Here is a 12002-nt window from a genome sequence, read left to right on the forward strand (position 1 = left end):
TCAGTAACCTTTGAACAATTACATACTGTTTATACAGCGTCGATTGCATGTATAAAAATGCATGTAAATTCAAGGGTAGCACTTTCATTGGTGGACATGAGGAGATCACATGACACACGTTTAATGGTCGAATTATTCTAATTTCATGCTCCTGTTGTTTTAAAACATATGGCATGGCATTATTTAACATCTTTATTATAACTACATAATTGTTTATACATAATGAGTGATTATCTATGGAGGGGCAGGACAGTTTTTGCTTCACCGGTACCGGCATCTCTGAAACGTTCTACTAATTCTCTTTTTCACGATAGCCTCGTAATTTTCGGTTAGATATTGAAACACATTTACTCGTAATTTTTTTTAGAATATACACCTATATATATTTTTTTGCTATTTTGCACAATTAGAACCTGCTGAAGAAAAAGTAGACCGGAAGAAAGTACCTGCCAAAGCTAGAGCAGAAGGTGAGGCTCTGTGAGATATGGAGTTTGCGTTTGAAGTGTGGCCTTCAAATCAAACGCATATCTTGTCATGAGTTATATTTGGGATGCGGTGAAGTTATGAATCAAATAGTTTATGCCAAAGTGTCTTGATAAAAGCAAACAAGTGACGTGTACATTCAATGACCTCCACTTTTTCAGAAAACAGGTGTTAATTGACCAGAATATGACTATTTTAATTGCTTTTGATGTACGTGTTTTGTTTATGGCTGATGAATTCCTTGTTTGTACTCGTTCTCAGCTATATTGGTATATTGATGTCTTGGGACCTCCTTTGCCAGTGTCAAAATATAAGAATAGGTTTTCCTCTTTTTTCTGGCAACCACAAGTATTGTGGTTAATGCAGACATGATTCCTTGCAAAAGGTTTCAGTTTGGTGTTTTAACATCTTAACACCTGTTTTGTTACCAGAAAAAAGGGGAAAACCTATTCTTATATGATGTCTTTGTTTTGTTATTACTGTGCTCACACACCATGGGGTCTGCCTTGTAAAATAGGCAGGTACCTTGCTAAATGGGATCATCCGTGTAACAAATTATACAAACTTATGATTCATAATAATATGATGAAGGTATCAATGATTAACCAATTGTGGTATTTTCTTTAGAACCCACTGAAGAAAAAGTACCATTTAAGAAGGCTCCTCCTAAGGCTAAACCTGAAGGTGATCATTGCAGATATGGATTTTGAGTTTGGAATAACTTTCACAAACCAAACCATATCTTTTATTGGGTGAATTGTGAACTACTTTTCACAAAATATACGTTTTTATTGCAAATAAATGCTATTTTAAATTCAACAAACTATTTTTAGCAGTTATTCTGTCAATATAAAAGTGGACTAAATCAATTATGAATTGTTTTTACAACTGCAAGGATATACGTTGAAATGTAAGACGCCACATGCAAAAAAAAACGTTATACCTGCTTGTGAGTATGTTTTGAATAAAAAAAAATGACCTTCCAAATGTTGTTCTTCAGAACATGCTGAAGAAAAGGTTGGTCTTAAGAAGTTGCCTGCCAAGCCTAAAGCAGAAGGTAAGAGGCGGGTGTTTGGAGGCACATTAAAATCAAAATCCCGTTTTCCAGTAGGGCCATCCAATATGCAGTTGTTTTTTAAAAGTTCCAAAGTACCTTCAAGTTTCCTTTTTTTTAAACCAGGTGATAACTCAAGAGACCACAACATAGTCTCGTTTGCGAGAGTAACGTCGATGACCGAAATTACAAAAATCAATACACATTAACGTAGTTTATCATGTTGTGGAGAAACAATGTGAACGATGCACGGAGTAGCCACAAGGTAAGTGGTTGTTCACCAAAGAGTAACTCTGCGTCAAGTTTACAATGTACATCAGCTTTTCATCGGTCAAAATCGCAGCTATATATTCCAACCTGTCCTTTCCTACTGAAGCCTTTGGGATAACTGCTGACATTCTTTTTTCGTGTTGTCTGTCATGCAAAGTGTACTCTTATGTAAGGTTTTTTGCAATGCTAAATTTGGTAGTCATTGCACTGGAATAAAAAAGTTTTTGTTTAGAACCCCGTGAAGAGAAAGTACAATTTAAGAAAGCTCCTCTCAAGCCTAAGCCAGAAGGTGAACATTGCAGATATGGAGTTGTCCTTGCAATTACATCCATGCAGCAATCCATATCTTTCAATGAGTGAATCAAAATGTAATTATTTTAACTAAAAGTCAGATTTCATACGATTTTAGCCGCATTCAATTCGATAGGATGTCAGCACTGTATATAATATTTGATCGCCAACTTTTTCTGTTTCATGTTAACGTCAATATTGTACCGGGAAAGAGTCCTAATATACATCCAGCAAGTTCATCTTAATGATGTGCGGCCTTTTGTCAACATGCTGCTAAATGAAGGATTTCATGAACTGTTTGTTCCTGGGAGTTGTTTTAACCATATTTCACCACGTTGGTCACTGTGGGTGGATAAAGTGGAGGCCCAGGACCAGTGGAGATATCACGAGCCAATTGTGCTGACCATGGGAGGAAATTGGACTCGGGTTTGCTGGGTTCAGTGCGCTAACCACTGCACCACCGCGCCCACCTTCCATTCACGTTAATAAACCACCTTATATTCAATGTCAAATTGTTTTCGAGACAACTTGTCACAGGATGGTATGTGTAAGATAACACAATAGCACTATGACTGGCAGTCTGAGAATAAAAGCAACATCTTCCATTCAATTTCATTGGTTAGAACCTGTTGAAGAAAAAGTAGGATTCAAAAAGGTTCCCTCCAAACCTAAACCAGAAGGTAAAGAGTTCAGATATGTGGGTTGTGTTTGAAGTGACTTTCAAAACAAACACATATATACATTGGTGGGGTTTTACGTGTATGTGAATATTAGTACATCTTAATGGTGTATCCTACTTTATTGTGTTCACGATTATGCTTCAAGTAATGTTTAATGGGAAACACGAGGCTTCTATTGACCTACTTTATCTCCTTCAGTCTTGATGTTATCATAGAAAGTCCTGAGTATCTTAATACAGTGAAATATGATATTTTAATGTGATTATGGTAAGCCATCTGATTAGTTTAATACAAACACATATCTTACAGTGGGTGCAATCAATATCTGATTGTGTTTCAGCTAAAGTTCCTGGTAGGGCGACATAGATCAAATATCTCAATGACGTAGGACCGGTGATGTATGGTCACATATTGAGCATGCTTGAGTATTCAACTGTTCGTTTAACACGTAGGCTATTCAAATATTTTAACGAGAATGTTATTTTTTAACAACACTTTATTTGGTCAGGGTTAACATTCGCAATGGACTCTTTTTCTTCACGTGGCTGATGTTGATGCAGAGCAACGACTATAGTTTTACATTGAAGTGGTTGAGCCAGCTCATAGCATCAGGAGTAGCAGAGTTGCAATGGCGTGACTTGCAAATATGTTCGTACGGTCATAATTCGACAATATTGTATATTTTTTTTACTTCCAACAAGACTGCCATCTGTTTTGATGAACGATTTTTCCTAAAATCATTTATTAATGGTTGCTATTGCTATGAAGGGGAAGCATATTGATGTCAATTTTGCTCATTAGAAATACCAGAAGAGAAAGTACAACTTCAGAAGGTTCCTACCAAGCCAAAACCAGAAGGTGGCTCTCACAGATATGATATTGTTTTGGAATATCTTCCATAAAGCAATCCATATCTTAGAGTTGCGTGGATTTAACAATTGTTTAATTCCATTTTCATTTCTAAAATTACGACATTTGGTTTTCATATTAAGGTGACTTGCCCGATAATACAGCATCTTTTATGCCATTTAGGAAATTGCTCATTCCTAAATTGGCACCTCCGATAGCATGGTTGGCTACGTACGGTGCGAAAGAAGTTCAACACACACACACATACAAATGTGATACTGAAAGTATCACTGAGAACAAGTAAACCCGTAAAAACAAAGTTTTTCACTATAAATCCTTTATATGCGTGGCATCGGGGTGGCTAGAGTCCTCTCGTCCTCTGGCTTGAGATGGCTGCCACCTATGGGTCAGATGATTGTCTGGCAGCATTAAACAATTGGTAATTAAATATTTAAACATTTTTCCCTAAACAGTGTAAAATTTTGTCACGCACAACGAGTCTGTGTGCAAAATTTCAGCTCGATTGGATCACGGGAAGTGGGTTAAAAAACGACCGAAAGATTTGCACGGTCCTAAGCAAGCAAGCGAACTTAATATAAAGGATTTAAAAAGGTCATTCCACTTCATTTGTTCAAATCCAAGTGAGTTTGTCGTTCGGTGACACCGCGGGGAATAGCCGCTGTGAAATACGCCGACGTCACATCAATTAATGATTCAGTAAAAACACAGTTCGAATGTTGGCTGCGGGCCACTGAAACCTGGCAGATCATAATGGAAACGAGGAAGAAAAAGCATGCATTTGCCTTGTCCTCAAAGGTACAGCGTTTAACTATCAATATTAACTTTACCATCTGAGTCGCAAAATTAGATGACGTCACAGAGTGCAAGATGTGTGACGTTGCGAGATGACATTGTAACGTCATGGCATCATAGGGAGAACATCACTTGCATGCCGTGTAACGTCATCGCTTTCGCTAAAAAGCCTTACCCATTATTGCTGATTTCTTTTTTTTTGCTGCACAGTTTTGGCCCACCTTTGAATCAATTTGTTTGATTTTTCAAAGGGGAAGACCTGAATCGTAACACAACTTTAGACTAAAAGTGTTATTCGTACTGGGTCGTTTTTATCACAGTTATCATGAACCCATGCTACAAACTCGAACGAACAGAGTTCATGGATGAATGCTTTCAATCTTTGTTCGAAAGCATTAATATGCGGACGAGAATATTCCACGAGGTTTAAGTGGCATTCTGCTGACGTGTGAATTGTACCCACAAACTGTCTTTTAAATATATCTCATAAGAAAAAAAAGGACGAAAAACTAAAATCAATTCTATCCTGCAATTTTTTTGCTCAATAGAACCTGCTGAAGAAAAACCAGAACTTAAAAAGGTTCCTGCGAAGGCTAGACCAGAAGGTGAGTAGGTTGGATATGGAGTTTGTATTTTGGAGTAACCTTCAAAACAAACGCATATCTTGAAATGGGTGCTTATGTACAATAGTTACGTCACATCATTTTCGTAGCTTATCGGCTGACTGAGTTTTGGCTATGCATGCCTTAGCCTTTAAGAATTTCTGCATGTACTGTATAGTGATTGAATATACGTATTCAACTTTGCTTTAAGTTTACATTGTTGACGTTGGGAAATCTGTCAGACATGTTGATAATGTGTGGATATTATACTTTAAAAAATATGCCACGTCCCTTTGAACATGCATTTTGGAGTATAATACTATTTTACATATGCCAAGGCTGCACACGTTATTATGATTTAGCAGTAAAAGACATTTCGACCCCAAATTGTTGCGTGTTAGAACCTGCCGAAGAAAAAGTAGCACCTAAGAAGGTTCCTCCCAAGGCGAGAGCAGAAGGTGAGAGTTTCAGATATGGAGTTTGTGTTTGATTTACTTATCAAAACAAACTTGTATCTTATCTTGAGTGAATTACAATATGATTTGTAAACTGTGATGTGTAGATGATCTGTTACAAGGTATACTGCAATGCTGGAGAAAAGGTTGATAGAAATTAGGTTCAGTGCCTTTACCCTTTGTTAATATGTAAGTACAGCTGTGAACTTTCTTGGTGATCAAGTTTAGTACTTAAAGCAGTTTGAGAAAAACGTAATATGTTGATGTTACATTCAGTCATAACAAGTCTTAATGCACCGGTGCAGAGCTTTATTGGCCAGAAAATATGATCGATACATTAGCACGTGTAAATAATACCTTTGTAAATGTGACAATGTGATTGGGTGGTGGGGGATTAATGACAAGAATTTTGGCATGAAGCTACCACGTGGCATATCCGGAAAAACAAATATGGATCACGGTATTTGCTATGAAACTCTACAATGTGTCATCATATTTCATTGTGAAAACAAAGTATGATATTGATAGCACATCAATTCAAATACATTCGTATTTTTGGAAAATAGATATTATTTAAAAAAATATTTCTGTGGAACAAAGATTATGCTTACTACGACCAACTGAAGAGAAAAAATAACGAGGCTAGACCAGAAAAGTGCACACTTCAGATACGGAGTTGGGGTTTGAAATAACTTTGTGTTTGAAGTAACTTTCAAAACAAGCTCATATCTTATTGTGGGTGACTCAAAACTACTTTTATAGGCGACTTTAATTTCATTAAATGTTGCTTTGTTTAGTCACCGTTAATTAGAAGAGGTGGTTTACAAATCAGCAATCGTTTAGTTGTTTGGGAACAATGATTGAAAGGAAATCATGCGTCTTGTGTATAGATTTACGAGGGCTTCGTGAAGCAAATTGTTATAGCTGTATTTCAATTTTACTTATTAGAACCTCGTGAGGAAAGAGTAGAACTCAAGAAGGTTCCTTCCAAGGCTAGACCAGAAGGTGAGAAGATATGAAGTTTGTGTTTGGAGTAACCTTCAATGCAAACACGTATCTTGAAATAACGGGTGCTTTAAAACACCATTTTTCAGTGATAATGCGATGTCAGTATGGTGCCACCATTTTACAAATTACAACCTGATTCCATGACACCGTGGTCCCTTTAAGTTGGGATATTTTTTTGCATATATTCTGTGGAGGAGCAGTAGCCAAGAAGGGAATTACACCTCACCAAGCAACCTCAATTTACGTGCAAATGACACTGGTTCAATTTTTCGATTTAAAGCTTTCGTGACTGCAGGGATTCATCTTCTTGGTTCTTTCGGTAAAGTCACGTAGAAGGGAAATAATAAAATAATAAAAATAAAACAATAAAATACAATTCTCACGACGTTTCGGCCACAACGCAACAGGGCTGTCGGACGCTGTCTTTCCGACAACCCTGTTCTTCACCTGAGGACGACACTGGTTCAATTCCCCAGCTCAACTCAGAATTTATTTGTAACCATTGTGTTTAGCACTTGGATACACTGAACGTTGAGAAATGCATTTGGATATTCATGCCGTTTGCTTTCACACTGCCTTCACGTATAGCTTTAATTATAGTTATAAATCCACGTAGCATTTTTTTTACTTTACAATTACATTTTCTGAAGAAAAAAAAACGATCTTGCCCATTAGAACCTGCTGAAGAGAAAGTTGACCTTAAGAAGGTCCCTCCCAAGGCGAGAGCAGAAGGTGAAGAGCTAAGATATGGAGTTTGTGTTTGAAATAAAGTTCAAACCAAACACATATCCTACGTGTGTTAATTTTTACAATTGTACTTGTTTTAGTGGGCAACATTTCTGAATGTACGTAGGAGATGTGAAACATTGAATGATGACACGGCAGGCATGAACATTGGTTATCGTTGGCCATTAATATTGGTGACAATGTGAACTTTTATTTTTGTATGATTTATGCAATTATAATTTTAGTTAGGCCAAGGATGTGACACCTATAATATATCATCAAAGTGATACATTTCTCATTGTCATCCAATGGAAATAGCTCTCGCTCTCTATTTATATAATACCATTTTAATTGAAATATATTTAATAGCATCTACATGATTTTTCTTCTCTGCAGCAAGTTGGATAGAAGTAACCCCTAATTATTTGCTTTATTAGAACCTGCTGAAGAAAAAGTGCAAATTAAGAAGGTTCCTCCCAAGGCTAAAAAAGAAGGTAAAGATTTCCAGATATTGTGTTTGTGTTTGTAATGCTTTACAAATGCAATGCAATATTTTACAATGAGTGAAAATAAAAATGTTAAATAATTCATAAATTCTGTTGTCATGGATACCTGCGCTGAGGTTAACGTGTCATTATCAAATTGTAAGAATACATTCTCAGCGCGTGTTTATTTTGTATAAAAAAGTTACGAGCTTGTTCCATTTTCTCCAACTAAACCTCTGATAAGCAATACAATCTATCGGAACGTGCTCGAATATAATAATTTTGCATGGGACAGACAACTAAAAAAATACCAAACTTACCTTTTGTCTAAGTACGACCACTGTGAGTATTTTTATTTTAATGGGAGAGAAATTTTTTCACGTCTTTATTTGTTCGTTAGAACCTGCTGAAGAAAAACCAGAACTTAAGAAGGTCCCTGCAAAGGCTAGACCGGAAGGTGAGGGCTGCAGATATGCTGTTTGTCTTTGGAATTATTTTTCAAACAAACACATATCTTATTTGTGGGTTCCTTAAGAATACACGTTTGATATGCGTCAGTGTCCCGCATTTAGCTGCAGAAATCATGTGTTGGCTGCATTGCTTCATTGTAAGAATTCAGTTTAAAGCTGTGGAGGATACCAAATATGCTGTACTCGCCATTTTTCGTCAACCTTCTCAAGAAATGAAACCACAGCAGTAATCAACTTGCACTATAACTAGTCCGATTTCATGCAGTACAGTGAGCATTACATGGGAAAGAAATGTCCGTTTAATCACAGTTTTTCTTTACTTTTTTATATGAAATATAGAATGATCCATATTCAGATACCCTACTTAAATGATGTAGGATAATTATAGAATACATACTTTTTTTCATGTCGCCCCATAAATCTCAAAACACTTATTCTTAACCTTCTCCGTGACAACTTTTGTCCAACATAGCCAGTGTGAGTTGCATGCAAAAGTCAATAATGCATAAGCCGAGGTCATTAGATTTTATGGTTGTTATAAATAAGTGGGGTATCTATAAATGGATCGTGTAGTAAGTTAATTCACACTTTTTTTTTACGATATAGGGCTCTGTGTACCACGTGACTTTGGTATCCAGATACATTACAGTACTTTGTACGTATATTAATTGGTCATTTGGCCAATTTCCTCCATCAGAACTCCCTGCTGAAAAGGTTGAACTTAAGAAGGTTCCGGTTAAATTGAGAACAGAAGGTACACCGAACACACTTGCTAGAATTTGTTTTCTAACACAATGTGTGATCAATTGGAATTAAACAACACATTTATCATTGATGAAACACACCATTGCTGGTGACAATAGTAGCTACTGGTCTCAATGTTTTATTTAGCAGAACCAGAGGTTGAAAGAGTGCAACTTGATCAGGTTCCACCAAAGCCTAAAACAGAAGGTGAGGGTTGATATGTTGTTTGTGTTGAAAAAACTATACCATAGTTTCAAACACAAAGACATATCTTTGCGTTGGGTAAAAGAAGCCGACAATGTACCCAACAGAAATATACCAAGTGTGTAATGAGTGTCGCAAACCTTTGGACATATCATCCCATTACCACTGAAACTTCACTTAACTTCATTCATCATTTGATTGATCACCTTTTAATCGCTTATCACGATATTATCGAAATAATTACTGTTACGTATATTTTAAGTCTGAAATTTCTGAGTGTGCTAATGTGCGCACACACACACACACGCAAGTTTCTGTGTGTGTATTAATATTCTATATATGTTCTCATGGTATATATGAATATTATACATGTATTTTACTTGCGTAGTAAAAACACGCGTGTTTTTACAGTTGGTGTCTATGTAAATCTGAAATTGTGCACAATCTTGTTCTCAGCACACAATCACAAATGAACACAAATTACATTTTAATCACCTGAAATTCATCACGTATTGGGTTTTAGCCAAGTTGTCCACAAGTGTGAGATATTATTAGAAATATAAATACATAATAAGAGCAAAAGAAAGATTACACTGGTCAACACACTTTTTCTGGCATAAGGTATTCCAACGGTTTTAAGGTAATTTTTGGGTGCTGATTCCAAATCTGGCATCAGTTTTTGTCTATCACATCAGGTTTTTGAGATATCAAATATTACATTTTCAATAAAAACTTCAGAAGAAAAATATTAAATAAATGTGGATATCTGCATAAAATGATATTATAAATACACTATCCTAAAAATACAGCACCATATTTTAACACTAAAGCAGTCACTGACTCGCAACAACTTGCAATCATAAGTGACAGAGTTAATTTCGGGTAAAATAAATGAAAATGGGGTATGCCGATAGCATAAAAATGAGATGTGATAGAGCAAATCTGAGATCATATTTGCAATCAGCACCCTGAAATTAGTCTAAAACAGCTGCAAAAGTCCAGGCCAGAAAAACTTTTTGTTGTTGACCAGTGTTATTAATGTGAGGGGGCCATTCGGGCCATCTAGCTCGCTGTGAAGTAGGCATGTAATGATGGTATTAATTGTCATGGCTCAGGTTTATGATTCTATTCAATAACCCATTATTATTACTTGTATAAAAAAAACACATCTCATTTGTATGATTTCTAATTTCTTTCTTTCTCATTTGTCATTTTGTTTACTCCATTAAGCCCAAATATAACAAAGAAATAATTAATTTTCATAATCTTTAAATAATGCATTTTAATATGTATGATTTCATCCATGTATTGTGAGGCTTAAATAAGTGATAATTTTTTACTAATTTATCGACGCATTTTTTACTCACCTCAGTCTTATTTTTCCCACAAATAGTCTTCTATAATATAATCGTGCCCAAACCTTCTCACAGTGCTCGCTGAGGATAAAGTGGAACCCGCCAAAGTTCCTCCAAAAACTAAGGCTGAAGGTGAGGGTTAACATATGTTTTGTGTTGTTGTTTTTACACAACACAAATACACATGTTCATGGTGACATTGAGACATTCTCGCATTTGCGTATTTAATGTCTGTTTTAAAATAATGCACATGATATACAATTACGAGGTGATTAACTATGTTATATATGAATATATATATACAAAGAGATCAATTGAGGTACTTTTGACCTTCTTGTAAATTTCTTAATAAATTGTCTCACCAGAGCCTGCTAGAAAAAAAGCTGAACTTGAGAGAATATCTGCAAAACCAGAGCCCTTAGGTGAGGGATATGAATATTGCATTTGTTTTGGGGTGTATTTTCCCAAACAAAGCGATATTTTCTTCAAGATTGAATATTTCTTTATCAGATATCCTCATTTATTAAATGAAACACAGTTCTTAAAACAAAATTGTCACGTAGAGAGATAATGTAATAGGTTTGTTTAGTTTAGCAAAAAGGACAAAACGTTGAACTTCATAATGTTCATTCAAAATGCCCAAAAGTAAGGTTCTTGATACGGTCTTTGTGTTGAATATGAATGCAAAGGTGCTTTTTTATTATTAGAATTATCATAATCACTATTTGGGGATAAAGTCGATTATTCTAAAGATGGAAGTAGATGTGTCTATAATTCACAACTCTTTGTCTCTAATTGCCGAAGCAAGTTTTCAGAATGCTACCCTCACTTGTGTCTTAGATGACGAATGCAGAATAATCTGTAACACAAGTCGGCTGGGTGCTTAATTTAATGCGACATCGTAGGTATCAACCATGTTTATCCACTGCTGGATGAAGGCCTCCCTATCACCACCCCGAATAATCCTGTAAAAGTCGATCTCAATCCTGCACGTGAACTGATTTCATCGCTCTATCTCCACGGTGGATGTGCATTCTCTCGTTTGGCTGCCATTCCATCACCTCTCTTGTCAATTGGCCACGCCAGGGGTGGAGCGACTGGATGAGTTATTGTACAGGAGTGAGATGGATTGTGGCGTCGCATGACTGTGACGGATGGCAATGGCGTGAGAAGGCCTTCATCCACATTGGATAGACAATGACTGATGCTTATAATGATGATGATTATGATGATGAATTTCCACTTGTCTAATGAATATTTTTTCGAATTTAAGTGGTGATTGTTACGTGCCATGTTATACTATACTTATACGTTATTAAACATACAGATTCCATTGACGTGAAAGACATAGCCTTGGTCAAAGAGTGGCAGTTGTCTTACTGGTTTAGATAACCCATATTATTAGTCTAATACCAGATGTTTACTTGCACTGTAGTTTGATGAACATAGCAATAAAAGGTTTTAGTTCAGTTAAATATGAATATATATTTATTTTAATATAGCCTGGCAGGAA

At 36.0% G+C, this 12002-nt stretch overlaps 1 protein-coding gene across 1 annotated transcript in view; it reads left to right on the forward strand.

Moving 5' to 3' along the window:
- Positions 1-12002, forward strand: part of LOC144938213 (titin-like) — a 335325-nt gene that overhangs the window by 140694 nt on the left and 182629 nt on the right. Inside the window, 15 exon segments of the mRNA XM_078866029.1 lie at positions 411-467; positions 1111-1167; positions 1484-1540; positions 2722-2778; positions 3580-3636; positions 4989-5045; positions 5444-5500; positions 6446-6502; positions 7181-7237; positions 7669-7725; positions 8117-8173; positions 8884-8940; positions 9078-9137; positions 10565-10621; positions 10855-10911. Of these exon segments, the coding sequence (XP_078722155.1) occupies positions 411-467; positions 1111-1167; positions 1484-1540; positions 2722-2778; positions 3580-3636; positions 4989-5045; positions 5444-5500; positions 6446-6502; positions 7181-7237; positions 7669-7725; positions 8117-8173; positions 8884-8940; positions 9078-9137; positions 10565-10621; positions 10855-10911 (858 nt within the window).

The sequence above is a fragment of the Lampetra fluviatilis genome, chromosome 21 (assembly GCF_964198595.1).
Source record: "Lampetra fluviatilis chromosome 21, kcLamFluv1.1, whole genome shotgun sequence".
NCBI classification, from domain to species: Eukaryota; Metazoa; Chordata; class Hyperoartia; order Petromyzontiformes; family Petromyzontidae; genus Lampetra; species Lampetra fluviatilis.